We start from the raw sequence: 25,323 nt of genomic DNA on the forward strand, positions 1-25,323 counted from the left end.
TTATTTATTGGACAGAGAGAGATCACAAGTAGGCAGAGAGGCAGGCAGAGAGAGAGAGGAGGAAGCAGGCTCCCCACCAAGGAAAGAGCCCGATGTGGGGCTCGATCCCAGGACTCTGGGATCATGACCTGAGCCGAAGGCAGAGGCTTTAACACTCTGAGCCACCCAGGCGCCCCCTCAAGAGAGAATTTTTGATGATGGTTGTTGATCTGGAATAGAACAAGGCATGAGAAAAGCTTCTCTTGTTACTCAATTTGAATAAGCTAAAAAAGTATTCCTAAATTTGGTTTTGTGTTTCTAACGTGTTTAAGAGAAGTTTTGTTTGCTGTTTCCAAGCCTCTTCTTCTCATGCAGTATTCATGGGATTTTTAAATTAGTGTCATGAGGCAGTATCTAAATAATTTTTTCTCCTTTTATTTCACGGTTGACTTATAGCATTTCCCAATAAAGGAATCCTTTCTGTCCCGTCTCTTAAGCAGTCCTTCACTTTTTGCTTCTGAGTACTTAAAATTGACCAGCTCATTTTTTTGTGAGGGAGCTTGTTCTGTTTTTGGATCACCCTAATGATAAGGGAGTTCTGTATACTAAAATATTGTATGCAACTTTCAGACTTCATAACAGCATCTTATTTCCTATGGTGAAGTTTTATTTTGTCATCCTTTCTCAACTATTGTGTTCACAGTTAGATGTGGTCAGTGTGGTATTGTTAATCTCTATTGACAGCATTAGTGTCTTATGTATATATAAATAATTGAGGAATTTGTCTACTATTGCAATCAGTGTTACGGATATTTTTAAAAGTAGGTACATGATGAGCTCCTGGCTAGTTCAGTCAGTAGAGCATGTGACTTTTGATCTTGAGGTGAGTTCAAGCCCCATGTTGGCTTAGAGTTGAATTTTTAAAAAAAGGTAAAAGTAGATACATGACATATTTCCACCCTAATTTTGTAAAAATTACTAAAGTATGAACAGAATTTAAGTAGTTGAGATATTCTAGTCACTATACTAAACATTTTACATTCTTTATTAGTGTAATCCTCACATCAACTTTATCTTTGCTTTATAGGAAAAACTGATAGCTAGAGGGATGAACTGTTTGCCTATACTTACAGAGCTATTATGTGTAACAGCTGGGATTCAGAGTGATGTGCCTGACTCCATGGTCTGCTACCTTGCTCTTTGCCCTTGTGAGGTAATTTAAATGCTGTAAACAAATAAAAAAGTTTATTCCATATAATTCAGAATGCTTAGAAGTAACTAAACTAGGGTAAGAACCAGCTTACCATAAAGAAATTACAATCTCCAGTGTCCAGAGAGAACTGAAAAAGAAACTAAGAACCTGCATGGTATACCTAACTTTGGGGCTCAGAAAATAACTCACCGTCGTACAGCCAGAACCCTTATAAGGGCTGTACTCTGTCCACAAAGTGAACTAGAAAAACATTCAGCCTCTTCAGGAAGGAAGGGAAAACTTACCTATTTTGGCCAGGGCCCTGGATTAGAAGAAGAAGCTTTTCCCTTAACAACTTTTAACTAGGATTTTGTATTAATATATATTTGGATTTTGAATTTATACTATTTCTGTGGCCTGGAAAACAAGCTCATAAGTTAACATCAAGAATCTCCTTGAACTAGATCTGCCTCTTGAGCATTTGGAAGAAGCAAGGTCTTTATGGACAGTGACATCCTTAATCTAGTGTGCTGAGAGTGAGCTCAATGCCCCCCAAATTCAAACCATAGGAGGGAACAGTCTGCCTGCCATAAATGATACCAGTTGACAAAAAAGCTAAAAATCATTAGACTCTTGGGAACTTTAAGAAACAAAGTATGAAGGGTGCCTGGGTAGCTCGGTGGGTTAAGCCTCTTGACTTCAGCTCGGGTCATGATCTCAGGGTCCTGGGATTGAGCCCCACATCGGGCTCTTTGCTCAGTGGGGAGCCTGCTTCCCCCTTTCTCTCTATGCCTGCCTCTCTGCCTACTTGTGATCTCTGTCTGTCAAATAAATGAATAAAAAACTTCAAAAAACAAAGTATGAGTGTTAAGCTGAGACAAAAGAATCAAGTGTAAACACAGTATCAGAAATTGCAAATTGGGGGGCGCCAGGGTGGCTCATTGGGTTAAGCCTCTGCCTTCGGCTCAGGTCATGATCTCAGGGTCCTGGGATCAAGCCCCGCATAGGGCTCTCTGCTCATCAGGGAGCCTGCTTCCTCCTCTCTCTCTGCCTGCCTCTCTGCCTACTTGTGATCTCTCTCTCTCTCTCTGTCAAACAAATAAATAAATAAAATCTTAAAAAAAAAAACAAAAAAAAAGAAATTGCAAATTGGAAAAAAATTTTCTAGAAATGAAAAACAGTCACTCAAGTAAAAAAATATTTCAAATGAGAAGCATTATTTATGATAAAATACTTGAAATAATGCAATGTGGAATTACAAAGCCCTTTCAAAACAAACTATCATACATCTATATAATGGGATGCTGCACAGCTATAAAGAAATGAGGGTGCACTGTACTAATTTGGCAAGGATTCAGAGTACATTATTGATGGGAAAATAGTGTAAAAACTAAAAAGCGTGGAGGAAATAAGACCTATATTTGACTTGGTTAGAATTTACATTTGTAAAACCAAATTGCTAGAAGGATATTAAGAATCCAATAAAATTAAAAAAAAAAAATCTTTAAAAAAAAAAAAAGAATCCAATAAAAGTGGTTATAGAGCATGAATGGGGAAGGAATGAGATGGGTAAGGACTGGAGAGGAATTAGCCTGTTCTGAGTATCCTTTTTTTGTATTTATTTGTTTGTTTATTTTTTTATGGTAAAATAAAATTTACCATTTTAACTATTGTGAATATATACTTCAGGTATTAAGTACATCACCATCATCCATCTCCACACTGTCAGGTTCCCCAGACTGAACCCTCACACTCCTTATTGTTCAGATTTTGAATTGTGTTAATGTATGACCTACACAAAATAAATGGATGAGTTAAACTGTCATATGGGACACAAGAGAATTGTGTCTGAAATGGTGTGTGAAAGTTCTAAGGAATTTTCTCAGGAGAAATCCTAGCAAGCAAAAGGAAGGGTAAGAAATTAGAAAAATAAAATTAAGAGGTCCAAAATAAAGTTTAATGGAAGTTGCAGAAGAGAACAGAGTGAGAGAAGCAACATGTGAGGGTAAAATGGCTGAAATTTTTCCAGGAAGGGTAAGAAACCTCAGATTCAGGAAGCAAAATGATTTACTAACAGGATAAACTAAATCCCTAATGAGACATTTCATGGTAGAAAGCACAACTGACCACCATAGAAAAAGATCATAATAGCAGCTAGGAAGAGCCTACTTAAACTGTCATATACAGTACACTTAAAAATAATGTCGGGTTGTCTGTGTGACTCAGTCAGTGTCTGACTTCAGCTCAGCTCATGATCCCAGGGTTCTGGGATGGAGCTCCACATTGGCCTCCCTGCTCCTTGCGAAGCCTGCTTCTCCCTCTCCCATTCCCCCTGCTTGTGTTCCCGCTCTTGCTGTGTCTCTGCCAAGTAAGTAAAATCTTAAAAAAAAAAAAAAAATTTTTTTTTTTTTTTAAGTAATAATGCCAGAGGGACACCTGGGTGGCCCAGTCAGTTAAGCATCTGCCTTAGGCTCAAGTCCCGCATTGGGCTCCCTGCTGAGCAGGGAGCCTGCTTCTCCTTCTCTGTGCTGCTCTCCCTGCTTGTGCTCGCTCGCTCTCTCTCTCTCTCTTTCTCTCTGACAAATAAATAAATCTTTAAAAAAAAATACCAAAAAAATAATGCCAGAGTCAGAATAACAGAATAATATCAGTTGTAAGGAAAATGGCAATTTGGAACTTTCTACATAGGCAAACTCATTTAAGAGAAGGGCAAAAGAAAACCATTTTTAAAAGATTTTATATATGTATTTGAGAGGGCATGAGCAGGGGGTGGGGGGAAAAGCAAACTCCCCACTGAGCAGGGAGCCCCTACACAGGGTGTGATCCCAGGACCCTGAGATCGTGACTTGAGCTGAAGGCAGATGCTTAACTGACTGGGCCACCCAGGCACACCAAAAGAAAACCATTTATAAGTAAGTAGAAAGTTTATAAGGAAGCGCATACTGACAGACCTTTAAAAGATGCTCTTTCAGAGGAAGGAAAAGGATCCAGAGGAAAGGAGAGCTACAAGCAATGAGGAACAAAGACGGTGATAACCGTTTGAGTAACTAGAGAAGCATTGATTGCATAAAATTAATACAAATTTGCGAGCTGAAACATTAGATAAAAATAAAGTACGTACAAAAGAATATAAAACTGGGGGCGCCTGGGTGACTCAGTTGTTAAGCATCTGCCTTCAGTTCAGGTCATTATCCCAGGGTTCCGGGATCGAGTTCCGCTTTGGGCTCCCTGTTTAGCAGGAAGCCTGCTTCTCCCTCTCCCACTCCCCCGATTATGTTCTCTCTCTCGTGTGTGTCTCTGTCAAATAAATACAATCTTTAAAAATATATATAAAATTGTATTTTATATACCAACAATATTTATAACTGCTCAACAGAAAAAAGAAGTACTTACATGTAAATTAACAAATCATGTACACGATTTGGAGGCTGAAAACTACAAAAGAGTGATGAAAGACATCAAAGGAGATCTAAATAAATGGGAATCTATATCATGTCCATGGATTAGAGGACTTAACATAGTAAAGATGTTTAATTCTCCCCAAATTGATAGTTTAATGCAATTCCCATTAGAAACCCAGCAAAATTGTTACAGCTATACACAAGATTATTCTAAAATTTATATGGAAGGGTCAAGGAACAAGAATACTTAAACTATTGAAAAAGGAATTGGGAGGGGAGCCTGGATGGTTCAGTTGGTTGAGTGTCTGACTCTTGGTTTTGGTTCAGGTCATGATCTCATGGGTCTTGAGATCAAGCCATGCTTAGGGCTCTGCTCTCAGTGGGAAGTCTGCTTGAGATTCTCATTCTCTGCCCCTCCTCCTGCTTGCTTTCTCACTTTGTCTCTCTAAAAATAAATATATCTTTTATAAAAACAAAGTGGGAGAAATCTTTCAAATTTCAAGAAATTATATAGTAACAAAACTATGTGGTATTATTGGCAGAGAGACAGACACAAGAGGAACTGAACAAAATGCAGCAGAAATAGCCCCACACAAGAGCAGCCAAGTGATTTTTGACAAAGGTACAAAAACAACTCAATAGGGGAATGATAGTCTTTTAACAAATGGTATTGGGGCAATTGGATATCAATAGACCAAAAAAGTGAACCTAAATCTCCTACTGTATACAGAAGTTAATTCCGTATAATGAATTATGGATTTAAATATCAAACATAAAACTATAAAAATTCTACAAGAAAACACAGGAGAAAATCTCGGGATGTTGGGCTTAAAGTGTTTCTCAATAAGACATCAAAGTAAAGACACCTAAAAGAAAAAAATTTAATTGGACTGCATCAAAATTTAAAACATTTTTGCTCTTTCAAAGCCCCTGTTAAGAGGATGAAAAGACAAGCTAAGACTGGGAGAAAATATCTGCAAACCACAAATCCACATGCACAGTTGGTACAATACATAAAAGAACTTTCAAAACTCAACAGTATTAAAAAAAAAAGACAAAACCACACACACACAAAATAGGCAAAAAAACCACGAAGAGACGCTACCTAGATGGGAAATAAGCACATGAAATATATTTAGCGTTACTAAACCATTAAGGAAAGAGTAAAACCACAATGGAATTATCACTATATGCCTATTAGAACAAATAAAATTTAAAAAGGCAATGGCAAATGCCAGTGATGATGCAGAGAACTCAAATCTCTCATACGTGACTGGTGGGAATGTAAAGTGGCATAACCACTTTGAAAATTTTGGTAGTTTCTTTAAAGTCTATATATAATAGTTATCGTATGACCCAGCAGTTGTACTCTTGGGGATTTATGCCAGAGAAAGGAAAACTTACATCTACACAAAAACCCATACATGATTATCTGTAGCAATTTTATTCATAATATCCAAAAAGTAGAAAGAAAATTAGGGCACAACCATACCATTGAATACTACTTGGCAATAAAAAGGAATGAATTACTGATGTACACAACAATTTTGCTGGATCTCAATGTCATTATGCTGAGTAAAAATGGCTAATCTTCAAAGGTCACATATGGTCTGATTTTATATAACTTTGTCAAAATGATAAAATTATAGAAATGGAAAACAGTGAGTGGCAGAGATTAGAGATGGTTGGGGAGAAGGTAGGGGGTATGACTATAAAGGGGCATCATGAATGAGATCTTTGCAGTGATGGAATACTAATGTATCTTGATTGTGGTGGTAGTTATATGAATTTATACATGTGATAAAATGAAAGGAATATGCACACAGAAGTGCCAGTTTTTGGGTTTTGATAATGTATTATAATGAAAGGTGTAAGTATCTCTACAATTTCTTTTCAACTTGTGAATGTTTCAAAAGGTGGTTTTTTTTTTTTTTTTTTTTTAGATTTTATTTATTTATTTGAGAGAGAGAGATCACAAGTAGGCAGAGAGGCAGGCAGAGAGAGAGGAAGGGAAGCAGGCTCCCTGCTGAGCAGAGAGCCCGATGTGGGACTCGATCCCAGGACCCTGAGATCATGACCTGAGCCGAAGGCAGTGGCTTAACCCACTGAGCCACCCAGGCACCCAAAAGGTGTTTTTTTTTAATGTACAATGGGAGAGATAGAATTTGAACTATTCTATGGTTCGTTCCACTATTTTCTGAGAGTAGATAAGAAATAGTCATTCCCTTTAGATTAGATATTCACAATATAAAGTCAACTAAAAAAACCAAAACCAAAACCAAACAAACCCAAAATACAAAAACATGTATGTAACTTCCAAACCGGGGCGGGGCTGGGGTGGGGTGGGGATGAAATAAAGAAAGCTCAATTTAAAAGACAAGGTAGGAGGAAACATGTAAAATGTAGAACAAGATATTTCATGATATGATAGACACAAATCCAAAAATAATAGTAATTATAATTGTGAGTGGGCTAGATTTGCCAGTAATAAGACAGAAGTTATCATTTTGGACAAAGAATGACATGAAGCTACATCGTAGCTACAAGAGATTCTGTTTAATTACAGAAAGATTGAACATAAAGGGATGGGAAAATGCAAGAAGCAAATACTCAAGCAAATAAAGTAAAGTAAGCTGGCTTATCCTATATTAGTATGATGCGAAGTCAGTTTTGAGGCCATGAACACATGTCTGCACAAACACTTGTACATGGATGTTCATAGCATTATTATTCATAATATTCCAAATGCTCAACGAACCTAGATGTCTGTCACTGATGAATGGATAGGGATACCTGAAATGGGGCATATCCTTCCGATAGCATAGTTTGCAGCAATAAAAAGGAATGTTATAACATGGGTGAATCCTGAAACATAATGCCAAGTGGTAGAAACGAGTTACAAATGACATCATATTGTAGGATTTCTTTTATACGAAAAAACAGAACAGGCAAAACTGTTTTTAAAAATAGACTTTAGGGGCACCTGGGTGGCTCAGTGGGTTAAAGCCTCGGCCTTTGGCTCAGGTCATGATCCTGGAGTCCTGGGATGGAGCCCCACATAGGGCACTCTGCTCAGCAGGAAGCCTGCTTCCCCTCCTCTCTCTTTGCTTCCCCTCCTCTCTTTTTGCCTGCCTCTACCTACTTGTGATCTCTGTCAGGTAAATAAATAAAATCTTAAAAAAAAAAAAGACTTTAATGTAAAGGGAATTGTTAGGGATAAAAATGATCACTACCTCACGATAAGAGTGGTAATTCTCTGGGGAGATATATTAATTTTTAACATGTATGTACCCAGTATAGTCTCAAAGCAGGTAAAACAGAAATAGGGTGACATCAGTGAAAGAGGTGGGGGAGGGAATGCCAAAGTCCTGTGTCTCCACACAAATACCAAAAACAAACAAAACAAAACCTGACCAAAACTGTCAGAATCCACTTTATGGATCTCTGGAAATTAGTAAGTTTTCCACCAAGCAAGCGAATGCTTGAGAAAAACTTGATTGAAACCCAGTACAAAAGTGTTGTGTCATTTTAACTTACTCTTACTTAACCCCCCACTTCTAGGTCTTGAAGATGGAAGTCCATATTCCTAACATAGGTTCCAGATATTGGAGAAAGCAAAGCAGATTTTTGTTTCCAAACAATTGTGGTTGACTCTTAGGTGGGTCCTTGAAGGACTAACACAAAGGCTTTTCCCCTCCTTTTACTTTTTCTTTTTCTTTTTCTTTTCTTTTCTTTCTTTCTTCTTTTTTTTTTTTTCCTGCCCTAACTCAGAACTCTCTTAGGCTGGAAAAATAGCTACACGAAGGTGATTCCCCCCAAAAATATTTAAATGCAAAGAAACCAGCCATTACCATAGTTGGGGCAAAAATAGATACACTGAAAAACCTGGGAAGAAAAGGCTAGGGAATGAAATGCCTTGGGGGAATAAAGACTTCGAAAAGCTTCCACATATTCTTAGAAGTCTAGAAGGCCATGTGCATGAACAGCCAGGGTGCATGTGTAAAAAGACCTGAGAATGCTCTAAGCACTCCTCTCTGGCTGATCTTGAAGCCCTGGGCAAGCAAGATATGAAAGTAAAGGCAACGTTTTATGCTTCCCAGCTGAATATTGTAGGCATGCCCCAAGACACATGGAGCCCAGATGTAAGCACTGGGAATTGTTTTGTCCCCAGGCACTGAAGGAAATATCTGTGAAATCACCAGGTGGACAGTAAGCTAACAGAGACTTAGTGACCACTCATGACAATAAATTTAGTCTTTACCAAAAGGAGTTTAGAGAAGTCACTAAACCGAACACAATAACTAAACAACGAAAACCAAAACCCTCAACTAACAACAATGATGCTGATTTCCAAAGTTACATTATAATATTAAAAATGTTAAGTTTTCAACAAGAAACAAAGCATGCAAAGAAACAAGAAATTCTAGCCCATTCGCATATACGGTAAAGGAATCTTAACATAAACTGCCCCTGAAGATGCCCAGACTTTGGACTCACTAGACAAACACCTCAACTGCCTTAAATATGCTCAAAGAACTAAAGTAAATAATGGATAAAGAACTAAAAGAAACCGAGGTTTGTGGGGAGATGGGGTAACTGGGTGATGGGCATTAAGGAGGGCACTGGATGTTATAAGCAACTGATGAATCACTAAAGTCTACCTTTGAAACTAATAATAAACTATGTTAATTGAATTTAAATTAAAAAAAATTTAAAAAAGAAATCAGGAGTGGGGGGAGGAGTTAAGATGGTGGAGGAAGAGAGGACCCTAAGTTTGGCTGGTCCCTGGAATTCAGCTAGATATCAAATCATTCTGAATAGGTACGAAATAAATCAAAGATCTGAGAAAAGAGATGCTGCAATTCTACAAATAGAAAAGCTATCACTTTTTGGAAGGTAGGAGGTACAAGGACATGAATCTGGGACAATATATTGGAGGATAACATGGGGAGGAGCCTGGGTAAGGAGGTTACCACAAAGTATTATAAACAGTGGAACACAAAATCAACTTTTAAAAGTCTACTGGGGTAGGGACATCCCTGGCTCAAAGGTGCTGAGGTGGCAAAGTGGGGCAGAATTCCAGGTGAGAGAGCATGGTCCAGGGTCCCTGAGGTCACAAGAACGGGGCTGCCTGAGTGCAGCAGAGTTCCCAGGCATTGGAGAGGGAAGCTGGCTGAAAATAGTCTAGGCTTTCTGCTTGATGTTGCCATAAACTATGAACTGCTGCACAGTTGGGTGACCACTCTCTGGGCAGGGACCCAACAAAAGGCAAAAGAGTGGTGAGACTCCCCTCACCCTCACCCCAGGAGGAAGGCAAGAGTTCATATCACAGAAGTCTGTAAAGTTTAGAGACTGGAAACTGGATTGCATGCGTGAGATAAAAGTGCTGTCACAGTCTGGATGAACACAGAGTTTAGATAGAAATAAGGGAGATAAGAGTGATTGACTGCTTTTCTGTGAGGGCTCACTAAAGAGTGGGGGGCACAAACTTTCAGTACGGCAGCTAGAGATGGTGTGTTGCCATTTTCATCTTTCCAATATGTGCTGAGAGACTTCAGGAAGCAAAACAGCACCACATAGTGCAATCCTGAGCCACTTACATGGAGCCTGGCCCTCCAGCAAGGGGAGTGCAATTCCCCCGGGGAAAGACACCAAAAAAAGCAGCACAACAGGCCCCTCCCCAGGAAGACCAGCAGGAACATCTGGCTAATACCAACTTTACTGATCACACAAAACTGCAGAAGTCCAGGGCTAGGGGAAATCAGTATATAGCATGCATGTTTTTTTTTTATTATTCTTTAGTTTTTCAGATTTTTAAAAAATTTTTATATGTTACATATATAGTTTATATGTGTATATTTTATAATATAAATACATATATTTATATATTATAAAATTATATATGTATTATAAAATATATGTATTTATATATAAATATGTAAAATATATTTTATGTATGTATTTTATGTTTCCATTAGTTGTATTTTATTATATTTTTGTATATACACGTTTTTCTTTCTTCCCTATTTTGTGATCTAGTTTTTTTTTTTTTTTTTTAAGATCGTATTTATTTATTTGACAGTGAGAGAGAGAGAGAGTGAGAGCAGGAATATGAGCAGGGGAGTGGAAGAGGAAAAGCACTCTTCCTGCCAAGCAGGGAACCTGATGCAGGGGCTTGATCCCAGGACCCTGGGATCATGACCCGAGCCAAAGGCAGACACTTAATGAATGAGCCACCCAGGCACCCCCAGATCTAGTTTCTTTTAACAAACAGACCAAAATACACCAAGGATCTGGTTTATTGTTTCATTCTGTTTTACTTTTCTATTACTATTATCTATTTTACTTCTTGTTTGATTTTTTCTTGTTTTGTTTCTGTTTTCTTCTGGTTTGTTTTTTTTCTGATGTTGTTACACTTGTCTTTTCTCTCACTTTCTTTTATTCTTTTCTGGATATAATGAGAAGACAGAGAAACTCATTCTAAAAGAGAACATGAGGAAGTACTCCCTGCTGGAGATTTAATCAATATGGATATAAGTAAGATGTTGGAACTAGAATTCAAAACAACGATTGTAAAGATACTAGCTGGGCTTGAAAAAAAGCATAGAAGACACTAGAGAAACCCTTATTGTAGAAATAAAAGAACTAAAAATCTAATCAGGCCGAAGTTAAAAATGCCATTATTGAGATGCAGTAAGAAATGGAGGCTCTAACAGCTGGGATAAATGAGGCAGAAGAGAAAGTCAGTGATATAGAAGACAAAATGATGGAGAATAAGGAAAGTGAGAAAAAGAGAGAAAAACAACTACTGGATTATGAAGGCAGACTTCAAAATCAGTGATACCATAAAGCAAAATAAAATTCAAGTAATAGGGGTCCCAAGAAGATGAACAGAGAGAGGGGGGCAGAAGGTTTTTTGAACAAATTATAGCTGAGAACTCCCCTAATCTGGGGAAGGAAACAGACATTCAAGTCCAGGAGAATCCCCCTCAAAATCAGTAAAAACAGGTCAATACCTCAACATATAATCGTGAAGCTTGCAAATTTCAGAGATAAAGAGAAAAATAAATGAATAAAATCTTAAAAAATAAAATTCTTTCTCCCAATCTGTGACTGAACTTTTCATTCTTAAGTGTCTTTTATTTTATTTATTTATTTATTTATTTATTTATTTATTTATTTATTTTTAAAGATTTTATTTATTTATTTGACAGACAGAGATCACAAGCAGGCAGAGAGGCAGGCAGAGAGAGAGGAGGAAGCAGGCTCCCTGCTGAGCAGAGAGCCCAATGCGGGGCTCGATCCCAGGACCCCGAGATCATGACCTGAGCCGAAGGCAGCGGCTTAACCCACTGAGCCACCCAGGCGCCCCTCTTTATTTATTTTTAAAATGTTCTTTATTTATTTGACAGAGGGAGAGATAGTGAGAGAGGGAAAACAAGCGGGGGGACTGGCAGAGGAAGAAGCAGGCTTCCCGCTGAGCAGGGAGCCCAATGTGAGGCTCAATCCCAGGACCCTGGGATCATGACCTAAGCAGCAGGCAGACGCTTAACAACTGAGTCATCCAGGCACCTCACCAACAAATAAACTGAAGCAGTAATCAGAAATCTCCCAACAAGGGTGCCTGGGTGGCTCAGTTGGTTAGGTGTCTGTCTTCGGCTAGAGTCATGATCTCAGTGTCCTGGGACTGGACTGAATGTCAGTCTCCCTACTCAGCAAGGTGTCTGCTTCTTTCTCTCCCTCTGCTTCTCACCCTGCTTGTAATCACTCTCTCTCTCAAATAAATAAAAATCTTTCAAAAAATCTGCCAACAAACAAGAGTCCAGAGCCAAATGGCCTCCCAGTGGAATTCTACCAAACATTTAAAGAAGAATTAATACCTATTCTTCTGAAACTATTTTGAAAAATAGAAATGGGGGCGCCTGGGTGGCTCAGTGGGTTAAAGCCTCTGCCTTCAGCTCAGATCATGATCCCAGGGTTCTGGGATCGAGCCCCGCATGTGGCTCTCTGCTCAGCGGGGAGACTGTTTCCTCCTCTCTCTGCCTACTTGTGATCTCTGTCTGTCAAATAAATAAATAAAATCATTAAAAAATAGAAATGGAAGGAAAACTTCCAAAATCATTTTATGAGGCCAGCATAACCTTGATCCCAAAACCAGAAAAAGACCCCACTAAACTGGATACAGACCAGTATCCTTGATGAACATGAATGCAAAAATTCTCACCAAGATACTATCTAATGGGATCCAACAGTACATTAAAAAGATTGTTCACCACGATCAAGTGGGATTTATTCCTAGACTGCAAGTGTGGTTCAACATCTGCAAATCAATTAACATGATATACCACATTAATAAAAGAAAGGACAAGAACCATATGATCTTCTCAATAGATGCAAGGAAAAAAAATTGACAAAACACAGCATCCTTTTTTTTTTTTATAGATTTTATTTATTTACTTGTCAGAGAGAGAGAGAGAGAGAGAGAGAGATCACAAGTAGGCAGAGAGGCAGGCAGAGACAGAGGGAGAAGCAGGTTCCCTGCCGAGCAAGGAGCCCGATGTGGGACTCGATCCCAGGATGCTGGGATCATGACCAGAGCCGAAGGCAGCCGCTTAACCAACTGAGCCACCCAGGCGTCCCATAGCATCCTTTCTTGATAAAAACTCTCTGCAGTGTAGGGATGGAAGGAACATACCTGAATATCATAAAAGCCATCTATGTAAAAACCACAGTGAATATCATCCTCAGTGGTGAAAAACTGAGTTTTTCCTTTAAGGTCAGGAACACGACAGGGATGTCCACTCTCACCACTGTTGTTCAACATAGTACTGGAAGTCCTAGCCTCAGCAATCAGACAACAAAAAGAAAAGTCATACAAGTCGGCAAAGTAGTCAAACTTTCACTCTTCGCAGATGACATGATACTTTATGTAGAAAACCCAAAAGGCTCCACCCCCAAATTGCTAGAACTCATACAGGAATTCAGCAAAGTGGCAGGATATAAAATCAATGCAGAGAAGTCAGTTGCATTTTTGTACACTAACAATGAGGCAGAAGAAAGAAAAATCAGGGAATCGATCCCATTTACAATTGCACCAAAACTCATAAGACACCCAGGAATAAACCTAACCAAAGACATAAAGCATCTGTACTCTGAAAAGTATAATACACTTATGAAAGGAATTGAAGAAGACACAAGGAAATGGACAAACATTCCATGCTCATGGATTGGAAAAACAAATATTGTTAAAATGTCTATGCTACCCAAAGTAATCTTCATATTCAATGCAATCCTTATCAAAATCCCATCAGCATTTTTTCACAAAGCTGGAACAAACAATCCTAAAATTTTTATGGATCCACAAAAGACCCCAAAGAGTGAAAGTAAAGTTGAAAAAGAAAGCCAAAGCTGGAGGCATTACAGTTCTGGACTTCAAGCTGGATTACAGAGCTGTAATCATCAAGACAGTATGATACTGGCACAAAAACAGACACATAGATAATTGGAATAGAATAGAGACCCCAGAAATGGACCCTCAACTCTAGAATCAACTAATCTTTGACAAAGCAAGAAAGAAAATCCAACAGAAAAAAATACAGTCTCTTCCACAAATGGTCTTTGGAAAATTGGATGGCCACAGGCAGAAGAATGAAACTGGACCACTTTCTTACACCAAACACAAAAATAAACTCAAAATGGATGAAAGACCTAAATGTGAGATAGGAATCCATCAAAATCCTAGAGGAGAACACAGGCAGCAATTTCTTTGACCTCAGCTGCAGCAACTTCTTGCTAGACACATCTCCAAAGGCAACAGAAACAAAAGCAAGCATGAACTATTAAGGACTTCATCAGGAGAAAAAGTTTTTCCATGGCAAAGGAAAGAGTCAACAAAATGAAAAGGTAACCTACAGAATAGGAGGAGGTATTTGCAGATGTCTTATCAGATAAAGGACTGGTATTCAAAATCTTTAAAGAACTTATCAAATCCAACACCCAAAAAACAAAAGACCTAATCATAAAATGGGCAGAAGACATGAACAGACAGTTCTCAAGAAAGACACACAAATGGCCAACAGACACATGAAAAAATGCTCAACATCACTCATCATCAGGGAAATACAAATGAAAACCACAATGAGATACGATCTAACACTGGTCAGAATGGCTAAAATTAACAAGTCAGAAAACAACAGAGTTGGCGAGGATGTGGGGAAAGGAGAACGCTCTTACACTATTTGTGGGATGCAAACTGGTATAACCACTCTGGAAAAAAAAAGCATGGAGTTTCCTTAAAAAGTTAAAAATGGAGCTACCATAGCACCCAGCCATTGCACTACTAGGTATTTATGCAATGGATACAAGCATAATGATTTGAAGGGACACATGCCCCCCCAATGTTTATAACAGCAATGGTCACAATAACGAAATTATGGAAAGAGCCCAGATGTCCCTTGACAGATGAATGGATAAAGAAGATGTGTTATATATACACAAAGGAATATTACTCAGCCATCCAAAAGAATGAAATCTTGCCATTTGCAAAGACATGGATGAAACTAGAGGATATTATGCTAAGTGAAATAAGTCAGTCAGAGAAAGAGAAATATAAGATTTCATTCATATGTGGAATTTGAGAAATAAAATAGAGGAATATAGGGGAAGGGAAGGAAAAATAAAATGAGATGAAAACAGAGGAAGACAGATCATAAGAGACTCTTAACTATAGAAAAGAAACAGGGCTGCTAGAGGGGAGGTAGGTGAGGGGATGGGGTAACTGAGGGTGATGTGCATTAAGGAGGGCACTTGATGGAATGAACACTGGGTGATATATGCAACTGATGAATCACTGAACTCTACTTCTGAAACTAATAATACACTATACATTAATTAAATTGAATTTAAATTAAAAATTTAGAAAAAGAAACCAGGAGAATAATATCTCAATATGAGTAGAGAGTGTCAACAATAAAGAGACAAAAGTTATGAAAGATTACCAAACAGATATCTGAAACCAAAAGAACAATAATTGAAATGAAATTTCACTACAAGGAATCTACTAAATTGGAACAGTTAGGAGAATCAGTAGACTTGAATTTAGGACAATTGAAATTAGCTGGTCTGAGGAGCAGAAAAAAAGAATGAGGAAAAAGAAACAGAGTCTAAGTAAGTTGTGGAAAACTATTAAGTGTACCAACATATACATGATGGGAGTCCTAGAAGAAGAAAAGAGAGTCAGAAGGAATCCATGAAGGAATGAATGGCAACTTCCTCCACCCCTGGCACCTACCAAATTTAATGGAAATTAAGAATTTGTACATCCAAGAAGCTTAATGAACTCCAAGTAGAATAAACTCAAAAGACATACACATTCAGTCAACTGAAATCAAACTGTCAAAAGACAGAATTTTGAATGCATCAAGAATGAAGCAACTAAAAAATAAATAAATAAAATGAAGCAACTCATCATGTCCACGTTTCCTCAATAAGATTAACAGCCAATTTCTCAGCACAAATTATGGAGGCCAGAAAGCAGTAGGATGTTATACTTAAAATATTGAAAGAAAAAATTTCAATGAACAATTCTTTTTCTGTTTTTAAAGATTTTATTTATTTATTTGACAGAGAGAGAGAGAGAGAGAAAAGGAACACCAGCAAGGGGAGTGTGAGAGGGAGAAGCAGGCTTCCCCTTGAGCAGGGAGCCCAATGAAGGGCTCAATTCCAGGACTGTGGGATCATGACCTGAGCTGAAGGTAAACACTTAATGACTGAGCCACCCAGGTGCCCCTCAATGAACAATTCTATCTAACAAAACCATTCTTCAAAAATGGAGTAACTAAAACATTCACATAAACAAAAGCTAAGGCAGTTCAATGCCAGTATACTTCCTTGATAAAGGAAGTCCTTCAGGCTGAAATGAAAGGACATTAGACAGTAACTTGAAGCCATATGAAGAAATAAAGAACACCAGTAAAGGTACTTATTTAGGTTAATCTAAATGCCCATATTATTGTAATTTTGGCTTGATTTCTACCTCATTTAAAAGACATGCATAAAATATTAAGTATAAGTCTATGTTACTAGGAATACATTTAGTAAAGATTTAATTTGTGAGAACTGCATAAAGGGGGAAGGACAGAGTTGTATAGTAGGAAAGCATTTGTATACTATTGAAGATGAGTTGGGGTTATTAAAAAGAGAATGCTATAATTTTAAAATGTTAATTGTACTTTCAGAGATTATGAAGTTGGGCAGATCCTGGCCAGGCTGAGGATATTGGATCTCACTGTCCTCTTAGCTCCTCCACCCTTCTTAGGAGCAGAAAAGGAAGGGAGAATGGAGTAAAAATGGTATACTAGAAGAAATCAATCACAGAAGAAGGCTGGAATGGAGAAACTGAGGAAAAAAAGGTATAAGATATAGGAAAAAAGTAGCAAAATGGCAGAAGTATGTCCTTAACTAATAATTATCTTTAAAGGATTATTCAACTTATGAATAATTGAATTTAATAATGATTGAACAATAATTTGAATAAAAAATTACAAAAATCAGAACAATATCTCAATATCAGAAGAAAGTATCAACAATAAAGAGATAAAAATTATAATAAGTTAACAAAATAGATATCTGGAGCTGGAAAAACAGTAATTGAAATGAAAATTCACTGTAGTTGAATTGCTCCATTCTCACTTCCTTTTTTGCACATTTTAAGTTATTTTCTTAGTGGTTACTTCATGCAATGTTAATACAATGAAGGAAACATCTGATGTGATCATGTCAACTGACACAAAACAACGTTTGACAAAATTTAATAACTATTCAAGATAGAAATGTTCAACAAACTACTGTGTCGACTTTCTGAGTCAGGAAACAAACCAGATTGGGTCTCGGTTCTTGAGGAGTTTACAAACAATTTGTCTTTTAAAAAGGGGACGCCTAAAGCGATCCAATCCATATTATAAAGATTTAGGGAGACTGGGGCAGTGCTGATTTTCACTGTAGCCGCCTCCCACAGAAAAAGGGCTCGGGATTTGACTGCCTTTTTAAAAATTTTTAAAAAAGATTTTATTTATTTATTTGATAGACGGAAAACACACGTAGGCAGAGAAGCAGGCAGAGAGATGGGGAAGCAGGCTCCCTGCTGAGCAGAGCGCCGGACGGGGGGCTCCATCCCAGAACGCTGGGATCATGACCTGAGCCGAAGACAAAGGCTTTAAACCACTGAGCCCACCCAGGCGCCCCATGCCTTTTTTTTTTTTAAAGCCTTTTAAAAAATTTATTTATTTGACAGAGAGATCACAAGTAGGCAGAGAGGCAGGCAGAGAGAGAGGGATAAATAGGATCCCCGCCGATCAGAGAGCCCGATGCGGGGCTCGATCCCAGGATCCCGAGATCCTGACCGGAGCCGAAGGCAGAGGTTTTAACCCACTAAACCGCCCAGGCGCCCCGACTTGACTGCCTTTAAAGACCGCCACGGTTTCCCTCCCCAAAACCGCCTCGCTTCAGAGATTAGTGTGTCTCCGAGAATCTGAAGCTCACCCTGGGCGGAGACTGGGCCGGAGGCGCACGCGCGGCAAAACTCGGCCTCGCCTCCTACAGACTTTTACAACAGCCTGGCGGGAAGCCCAGCCACTGGGTTTGCGAGTCAACTCTTTGACAGCGCCTTGGTCGACGCCGGTCTGGCGGGCGCCTTGGCGCGCGGCTTCCCAGCGATCTGCTGTCGATTGTCAGTGCCTGCACCGTGCGCGCGGAGCTCGATTGGCGCTGTCTGCGGGGGCGGAGTCGCTATCGCTGCCACAGCCGCCGCTACCGCGGGCTTGGTTTGTGAGGAAGGGCTTAGGCCCAGGCCTGCTGCGGTGGGCTCGCCCAGCGCCTGGGCTCCTGTCCTGCGTCCCCTCAGCTCCAACTTCGCCCACTTCCCGACCTAAACGGGCTGGGCGTGGGAAGACTTGCGGGAACCATGGAGGACGAAGTGGTCCGCATTGCCAAGAAAATGGACAAGATGGTGCAGAAGAAGAACGCGGTGAGCGAGGCGGGTGGCGCGGGCCGGCCGGGAGGCCGGGCGGCTGGCCGGGGCCGGACGCGTCAGGCTTCGGGCCGGGCTCTCGGGAGTCCCCCGCCCGCCCACGCGGGCCCTCTCGGGGCGGGAAGCCGGCGTGGACCGTGCCCGCGTCCTGGGGAGGGCATCGGGGAGAAGGTAGCGCGGCCTGCGGCGGCCGGCGTTACCATCGGTTCTTGGTACTTCGAAGTCTCTCGTTGTTAGTACAGCGTAGTAAACCTAAGGGGGCATTCTCTTACTTTAAACTTGAGGAATAGATTGACTCGCTAATTACCTCTTCAATTTGGCTTAAGAATTGAAGAGTGTAGAAAGCTCTTCACAGTTTGAAAGAATTTGTTCTCTTTTCCATGATCGCTGCCTAACAACTAGAAATAACATCACGTAGAGGTTTGTGATATGTTTTAGACATCAAACTGGTAAGTTTTTTGGATTTTTTCGAAGAATAGTAAACATTCACTTGATTTATCTCGTCTACGCTACAGGTTTGTTTAGCAAACAAGGTACAGAGTATGCTAGTGCGCTTGGCAAGTCGCTAAACGTTTTTAGTGACACTAATGTTAATAAGTTCTGATAACCCACTACCATCGGACCAGCCCGCTAAACGTTTTTAAAAACTGGATATTGTCAGGTGCTAGTATGTAAACAGCTAAGATTAAAACACACACTAAGGTGTACTGGTAGATGCATTTGGCCAGATGTCATTGCTGGGTACTCTAAGTGGTTTACAGTTAATACCAGTGGCATTATCTTGTTATTGATAAAGTGTTTATATAAACATGTTTTCTTTGTGGTTTATGTTCGGCATTTTTGTCTACCAGTGTGAGCTACTTTCAGTCCTCTGGTTCAGAGTCGACTGTTTTCAATTGCAGCTCCATGATTGTCTTCACCTGAATTTGTGCCGCGCTGCTCAGTACGTTTTCAGTATCAGCCTACCTGAAATAACTTACTCCTATCCATGAAATAAATTCCGTATCAGGGCGCCTGGGTGGCTCAGTGGGTTGAGCCGCTGCCTTCGGCTCAGGTCATGATCTCGGGGTCCTGGGATCGAGTCCCACATCGGGCTCTCTGCTCAGCAAGAAGCCTGCTTCCCTCTCTCTCTCTCTCTGCCTGCCTCTCCGTCTACTTGTGATCTCTCTCTGTCAAATGAATAAATAAAATCTTTAAAAAAAAAATTCCGTATCAAACTAATGTGAAGGAGGAAAGGGATGCTCTGATTTGTACAGCGCTTTAAAATTAAAAAGCATCTGTGCAAATTTCTTTTGAGACTCACAACACAGCCATTATCGTGTACCCATTTTGCAGAATAAGAAACTGAGCGAGATTAAGTAGTTCACCCAGTTAAACTAAGTACTGTGCAATTTGGATTAAGCCACGACCCAGGTTTTCTACTGGACAGCATTCCAAAGCAGAAAATAGTGTTAAACAGTGAACTTTTAAAATTTTGTACATAGTCTGTTCCTCTTTTTCTTTAACAGGTGCATTGCTTAGCATGTAATTTCATACTCTGTTAATCTGCATTTGCAATTTTGGCCTTTTAAAGTATTTCCTGTTTGTTTTCTGTTCCAGACATTACCTTTGCCATTTATTTTTCTCATTGATATAGCCCAGTGCAAGTGATGAGATCTGATTACTTGATAGGCTGAACATTTCTGTTATTTTGTTTATTTATTTATTTATTTTTTAAAAGATTTTATTTATTTATTTGACAGAGAGAAATCACAAGTAAGCAGAGAGGCAGGCAGAGAGAGAGGAGGAAGCAGGCTCCCCGCTGAGCAGAAAGCCCGATGTGGGGCTCGAACCCAGGACCTGGGATCATGACCCGAGCCGAAGGCAGCGGCTTAACCCACTGAGCCACCCAGGCGCCCCGACTGTTATTTTGTTTAAATTGGAAAGTTTTTTTTTCTTTACCTGGAAGCATCCCTTGATTCACACAGTAGAACCTCAGAGGGGAAAAGGGCTTTTGTTGGGTAATTTTTTTCTCTAACTCAGGCTATAACGTGTATCCATTAATCATGTAATGCATTAGCCGTTTGTTTCCTTTCCTTGTAATAGGTGTTTCCTAAAAATGAGTAATTCCTTAGTGGATAAGTATGGAGAAGACCAGTTTGTATTTATTTGCAGTTCTCAAGGTATAAAGGAATAATGATGAGTATGGGGAGAATGAGGATAAACTCCACACATACTCTTCAAATCTCATTTTTCTGATAGTTCAAAACTTGATCAATATGGAAACTTGCCCCTCAAAAAGAAAGATAAAATTGACTGGCTCTTTTATGTTTTTTTCTTCTCCCTTTTCCTGTATATCTTACAGAAATTCAAATTGGCAAATGAAATAAAGAGAAGGGGAAGTGGTCTGAATGACTCTCCCTCTTTGCCCTCCAAAGCATCAACCCTCAAATAGCTTTTTAAGAGGTAATTTCACAGTAATTTCTGGGGGTTGTAGGATCATGGTAGATTTGTTTCTCCCTCCGTGTGTGTGTGTGTGTGTTTTCCAGATTTTCTCTGAGATCTTTTAAAAATATTTTTATACTACAAAAAAAAAACTTTCCTTGAAAAAGTGTAGTTTTCCTCTTGAATTGGCAAGTTTAGGTGCTGTTATTGGATATTTTGTTTAATAAAGCATAGGTGTCACATTTAAGTAATAATAAAAACAGCAACCATTCATTGAACTATTACTCTGAGCCAGGCATTCAGCTGAGTACTTATGCCTCGGACAGTTGTACATGATAAGTAATACCCCATTCTAAAAATAAGGAAATTATTTGGAAAGTTAAGTGAATTGTCCTAAGCCAAATAGCTAGAAAGTGGGCAGATGAAGACGTGAATCTAAATCTGTTTTGCTCAAAGTACTGCTCTTTTCAGGTGCAGTGTCTCTTTAGAAGACCCTTTTTTTGGAACCTTGTATGGGTACAGTTAGGTGAATATAAGACCAGGAAGTAAGGGTATTTGCCGTTCTTGGGGAAGCAGCTTGCCCTAAATATCCAGTCAGTATCCTGACGCTAGAACTATCCAGAATGTTGTACCATGTGTATACTTGGTCTTAAACAGTATTAGCAGTTTTATAAGTGTATACTCTGAGGCCTTGATGAACCACATAAGTTAGGTCCAAATTTTCAAGTATTAACTGCTTTTTAGGTCATTTTAACTTTTTTTTTAAATTAATGTCATTTTGACTTGATGTCAGTAAGCAAGTCTGACTCCTAATTTGAGTTCAGATCTTGGCTCTTTTGAACTTTAACAGTGTAATCTTAGGCAAGTTCCTTAACATCTCTAAAACCATTTGAGGTTGTTTGTGTGTGTGTGTGTGTGTGTGTGTGTGTGTGTGTGTGTGTGGTTTTGTTTGTTTGTTTGTTTTTGGTAGTAAACTGGAGATAATATAGTAAAGATTAGATGAATCTTAAGAGTCCTTAAGATATGGTAAGGTCTAAAAAACCTTGTATATTGTTTTTGTAAAGGATTTATTACATAACTTTAGAGGGAGTAAGGTAACTTAGAATTTTCAGATTCATGGATTTTGTCAGTGGTGTTGAGCTTTGTTTTTTCTTCATTGAAGGCTCAGGGTTGAGTAGAATTAAATTGTTGGGAGAGAAATTGAACTTAGAAATACTAGGAACTGGGATACTTGGAATGTGTGAATTTCTAAGTCTTATAACTGGGTTGAAGAAAAAAAACTTTGGTTTTCATATCAGGGTTAGATTAAGTAGTATATATTGAGATTTAGAATGACTACACAATTTTTTTAACAGCCTTATTGAAATACACAATACAGTTCTCCCTTTTAAAGTGTACAATTCAGTGGTTTTTAGTATAGTCACAGATTTCTACAGCTATCACCACACTATCTAATTTAGGAATACTTTCATAACTCCAGAAAAGAAACCTGTACCCATTAAGTGGTCACCATATATCTGTGCCACCACTGCCCCCCGCCACCCGGCCAAAATGTTTTCTGTCTCTATGGATTTACTATTCTGGGCATTTCATATAAGTGGAATCATACAATATGTATTCTTTTGTAACAGACCTCTTTCACTTAGTGTTTTCAGGATTCATCTATGTTACAGCAGGTATCAGTACTTCATTCTTTTGTATTACTGAACAGCACTACTGTACTGATGGGGTATCTTGCATTTTGTTTATTTGTCATTTGATGGACATTTTGGGCTGTTTCAATTTTTTGGTTATTATGAATAACGCTGCTTAGAATATTCTTGTGCAGGTGTTTGTGTGGACATTTTTTTTTTTTCTCTTGGATATATACCTAGGAGTAGAATTGCTAGGTTGTATGATAACTATGTTTAACTTTATGAGGAATTGCCAAACTGTTTTCCAAAGTTGCTGCACCATTTTACATTCTTACCAGCAATGGATGAGGGTTACCACGTCTTTATCAACGCTTGTTATTTTGTCTTTATGATTATAGCCATCACAGTGGATGTGAAGAGGTAGCTCATTGTGATTTTGATTTGCATTTCTCTGATGACTGATGATGGTGAACGTTTTTCACTTTTTGCTGGCTATTTCTGTATGTTTGGAGAAATGTTTGTTCAGATCCTTTGCCCATTTTTAAACTGAGTATTTGTATTATTGAATTGTAAGAATTCTTTATATTCTGAATACTAGACTCTTAATCAGAGACAGGATTTGTATATATTGTCTCCCATTCTGTGGGTTATCTTTTTACTCTCTTTGATAGTGTCTTTTGAAGTTCAAAAGCTTTCATTTTTTATGAAGTCAAATTTATGTATTTTTCCTTTAATTGCTTGTCCTTTTGGTTGAGAATAACTACAAATTTGAGATGACATAGTAAAATTATAATTACTAGTTTATAGTGATGTTACTGAGCCATAATAAAAATATTTACAGTGTTTCCTTTTTTTTAGATGTTCTTTTTTTTTTTTTAATGAGTTTATTTATTTATTTGACAGACAGAGATCACAAGTAGGCAGAGAGGCAGGCAGAGAGTGAGAGGGAAGCGGGCTCTCCGCTGAGCAGAGAGCCCGATGTGGGGCTCGATCCCAGAACCCTGAGATCATGACCTGAGCCGAAGGCAGAGACCTTAACCCATTGAGCCACCCAGGTGCCCCTTAAGATTTTCTTCATGAGAGAGAGAGTGGGCACAAGCAGGGGGAGCGGGAGGGAGAGTAAGAAGTTGGCTCCCTGCTGAGCAGAGAGCCCAACATGGGGCTTGATACCTTGGCTCTGGGATCATGAACTGAGCCAAAGGTGACACTTAACCGACTGAGCCACCCAGGTATCTCTGGAGCTTTTTATTTTAAAAACACATTCATACAAACACAAATACCACCCAGGTACCCCTCATTTTTTTTTTTTTTTTTAAATAAGATTTCATTTATTTGAGAGACAGAGAGCATGAGAAAGGGGGAGGGTCAGAGGGAGAAGCAGTCTTCCCGCTGAGTGGGAAACCTGATCTAAGATTCAATCCTGGGGCTTGATTCTGGGACTTTGGGATCATGACCTGAGCTGAAGGCAGTCTCGTGACCAACTGAGCCACGCAGGTGCCCCAGTGTTTCCTTTTTAAATAGCACCTTAAGTTTTTAAATCTTGGAATCTCATAATTCTAAGAGGTATTTCAGTTGATTGAGCTTAAATAATGCTTACTTAAAATGCTGGCTTATGGCTCTTTGAGGATATTGTTATGATGGGAGTAGATAAATTTTTTATTTCTTTGTACATCTTATCAACCATCTCCTGTGTGTCAGGTACTCTGTTTCAATACTTCATAGTGTTATGTTACTCCATTTGACCATTTTAACTGTTCTACGTCAGTGTATTATGCTCTCCTACATATAAAGAAGCTGAAGCTTGGAAAGGGTAAACAACATTCCCAGGATCTTATAATTAGGAAATGGCAGTGTGTGGATTTGAATTTAGATCTGGGGTGTGTGTGTGTATACATACATGTATGTATGTATGTATATGTATATATATATATATATATATATATATATATATATATATATATATATAATGTTTTTCATTGTATATTCTGTGTTGCTTCCTCTTCCTTACGTCTCCTTGAGGAGAAGGATGTTTCTACCCTATATGAGCTTGTATATGCTGAATGCTCAGTAAAAATTTGAATACCATATTTTGTAAAAAGTACTTGTTTCTGATGATAGTACCAGCCATGTAATAAAGTCATGTTATAGCTGTTGTTTATTATTCAGCCAGTCTTGTGAACTAAATTTGACTCTGGAAGATAAGGTAGAATCTTTCTTTCTCTTGCATCATTATCTGTAGGAGATGCTGCAATCTAATAGATTTGACCTTTAGAGGCAGGTGATGATTGGGGAAGGATAGAACATAGTTTCTTGTTCGGCAGTGCTATTCACCCCAGCTCACGGATTAGAACTACTCCCAGTGGACCTATGAAATGGAAGAACAGTGGTGTGAAGGTCAGGAGATTATAGTTCTTGTTCTTTTATATTACCTATCAGTTGGCCAAGTTACTTTCCTTTTCTGAGTTTGCTTCTTTGTATAATTTAGGGTTTGAAGTAGATGCTCAAAGATTTATGTTTATTTTAAATTCCCTGTAGTCAGAAAGGATTTCTATCTTGCTCATTATCATATCCTCAGAGTTTTGTATACAGTTAACAAGTATTTGTTGAGAAGCGTTAAGTGTAACTTGACAGAACTGGGTAGGTCTCACCACTGTTAGTTAGTAATAA

At 38.8% G+C, this 25,323-nt stretch overlaps 1 protein-coding gene and 1 long non-coding RNA gene across 6 annotated transcripts in view; both read left to right on the forward strand.

Annotated features, from left to right (window-relative positions):
- Positions 1-183: 183 nt before the first annotated feature.
- Positions 184-17,123, forward strand: LOC125097550 (uncharacterized). Its single transcript, XR_007126553.1, has 2 exons — positions 184-1,192; positions 16,809-17,123. It is a non-coding gene; the product is annotated as an uncharacterized LOC125097550 (long non-coding RNA).
- A 1,183-nt stretch (positions 17,124-18,306) lies between these two features.
- Positions 18,307-25,323, forward strand: part of TCEA1 (transcription elongation factor A1) — an 80,185-nt gene continuing 73,168 nt past the window's right edge. Inside the window, exon 1 of one of the 5 annotated variants that reach the window (XM_047725879.1) lies at positions 18,307-18,595. In XM_047725879.1, coding sequence (XP_047581835.1) covers positions 18,533-18,595 — 63 coding nt within the window. In that variant the 5' untranslated portion in view covers positions 18,307-18,532. Of the gene's footprint in view, positions 18,596-21,023; positions 21,044-25,323 lie in introns of those variants that run through there. The other 4 variants (XM_047725878.1, XM_047725881.1, XM_047725880.1 and 1 more) reach the window with 4 other exon arrangements.

The sequence above is a fragment of the Lutra lutra genome, chromosome 4 (genome assembly GCF_902655055.1).
Source record: "Lutra lutra chromosome 4, mLutLut1.2, whole genome shotgun sequence".
Classification (NCBI taxonomy): domain Eukaryota; kingdom Metazoa; phylum Chordata; class Mammalia; order Carnivora; family Mustelidae; genus Lutra; species Lutra lutra.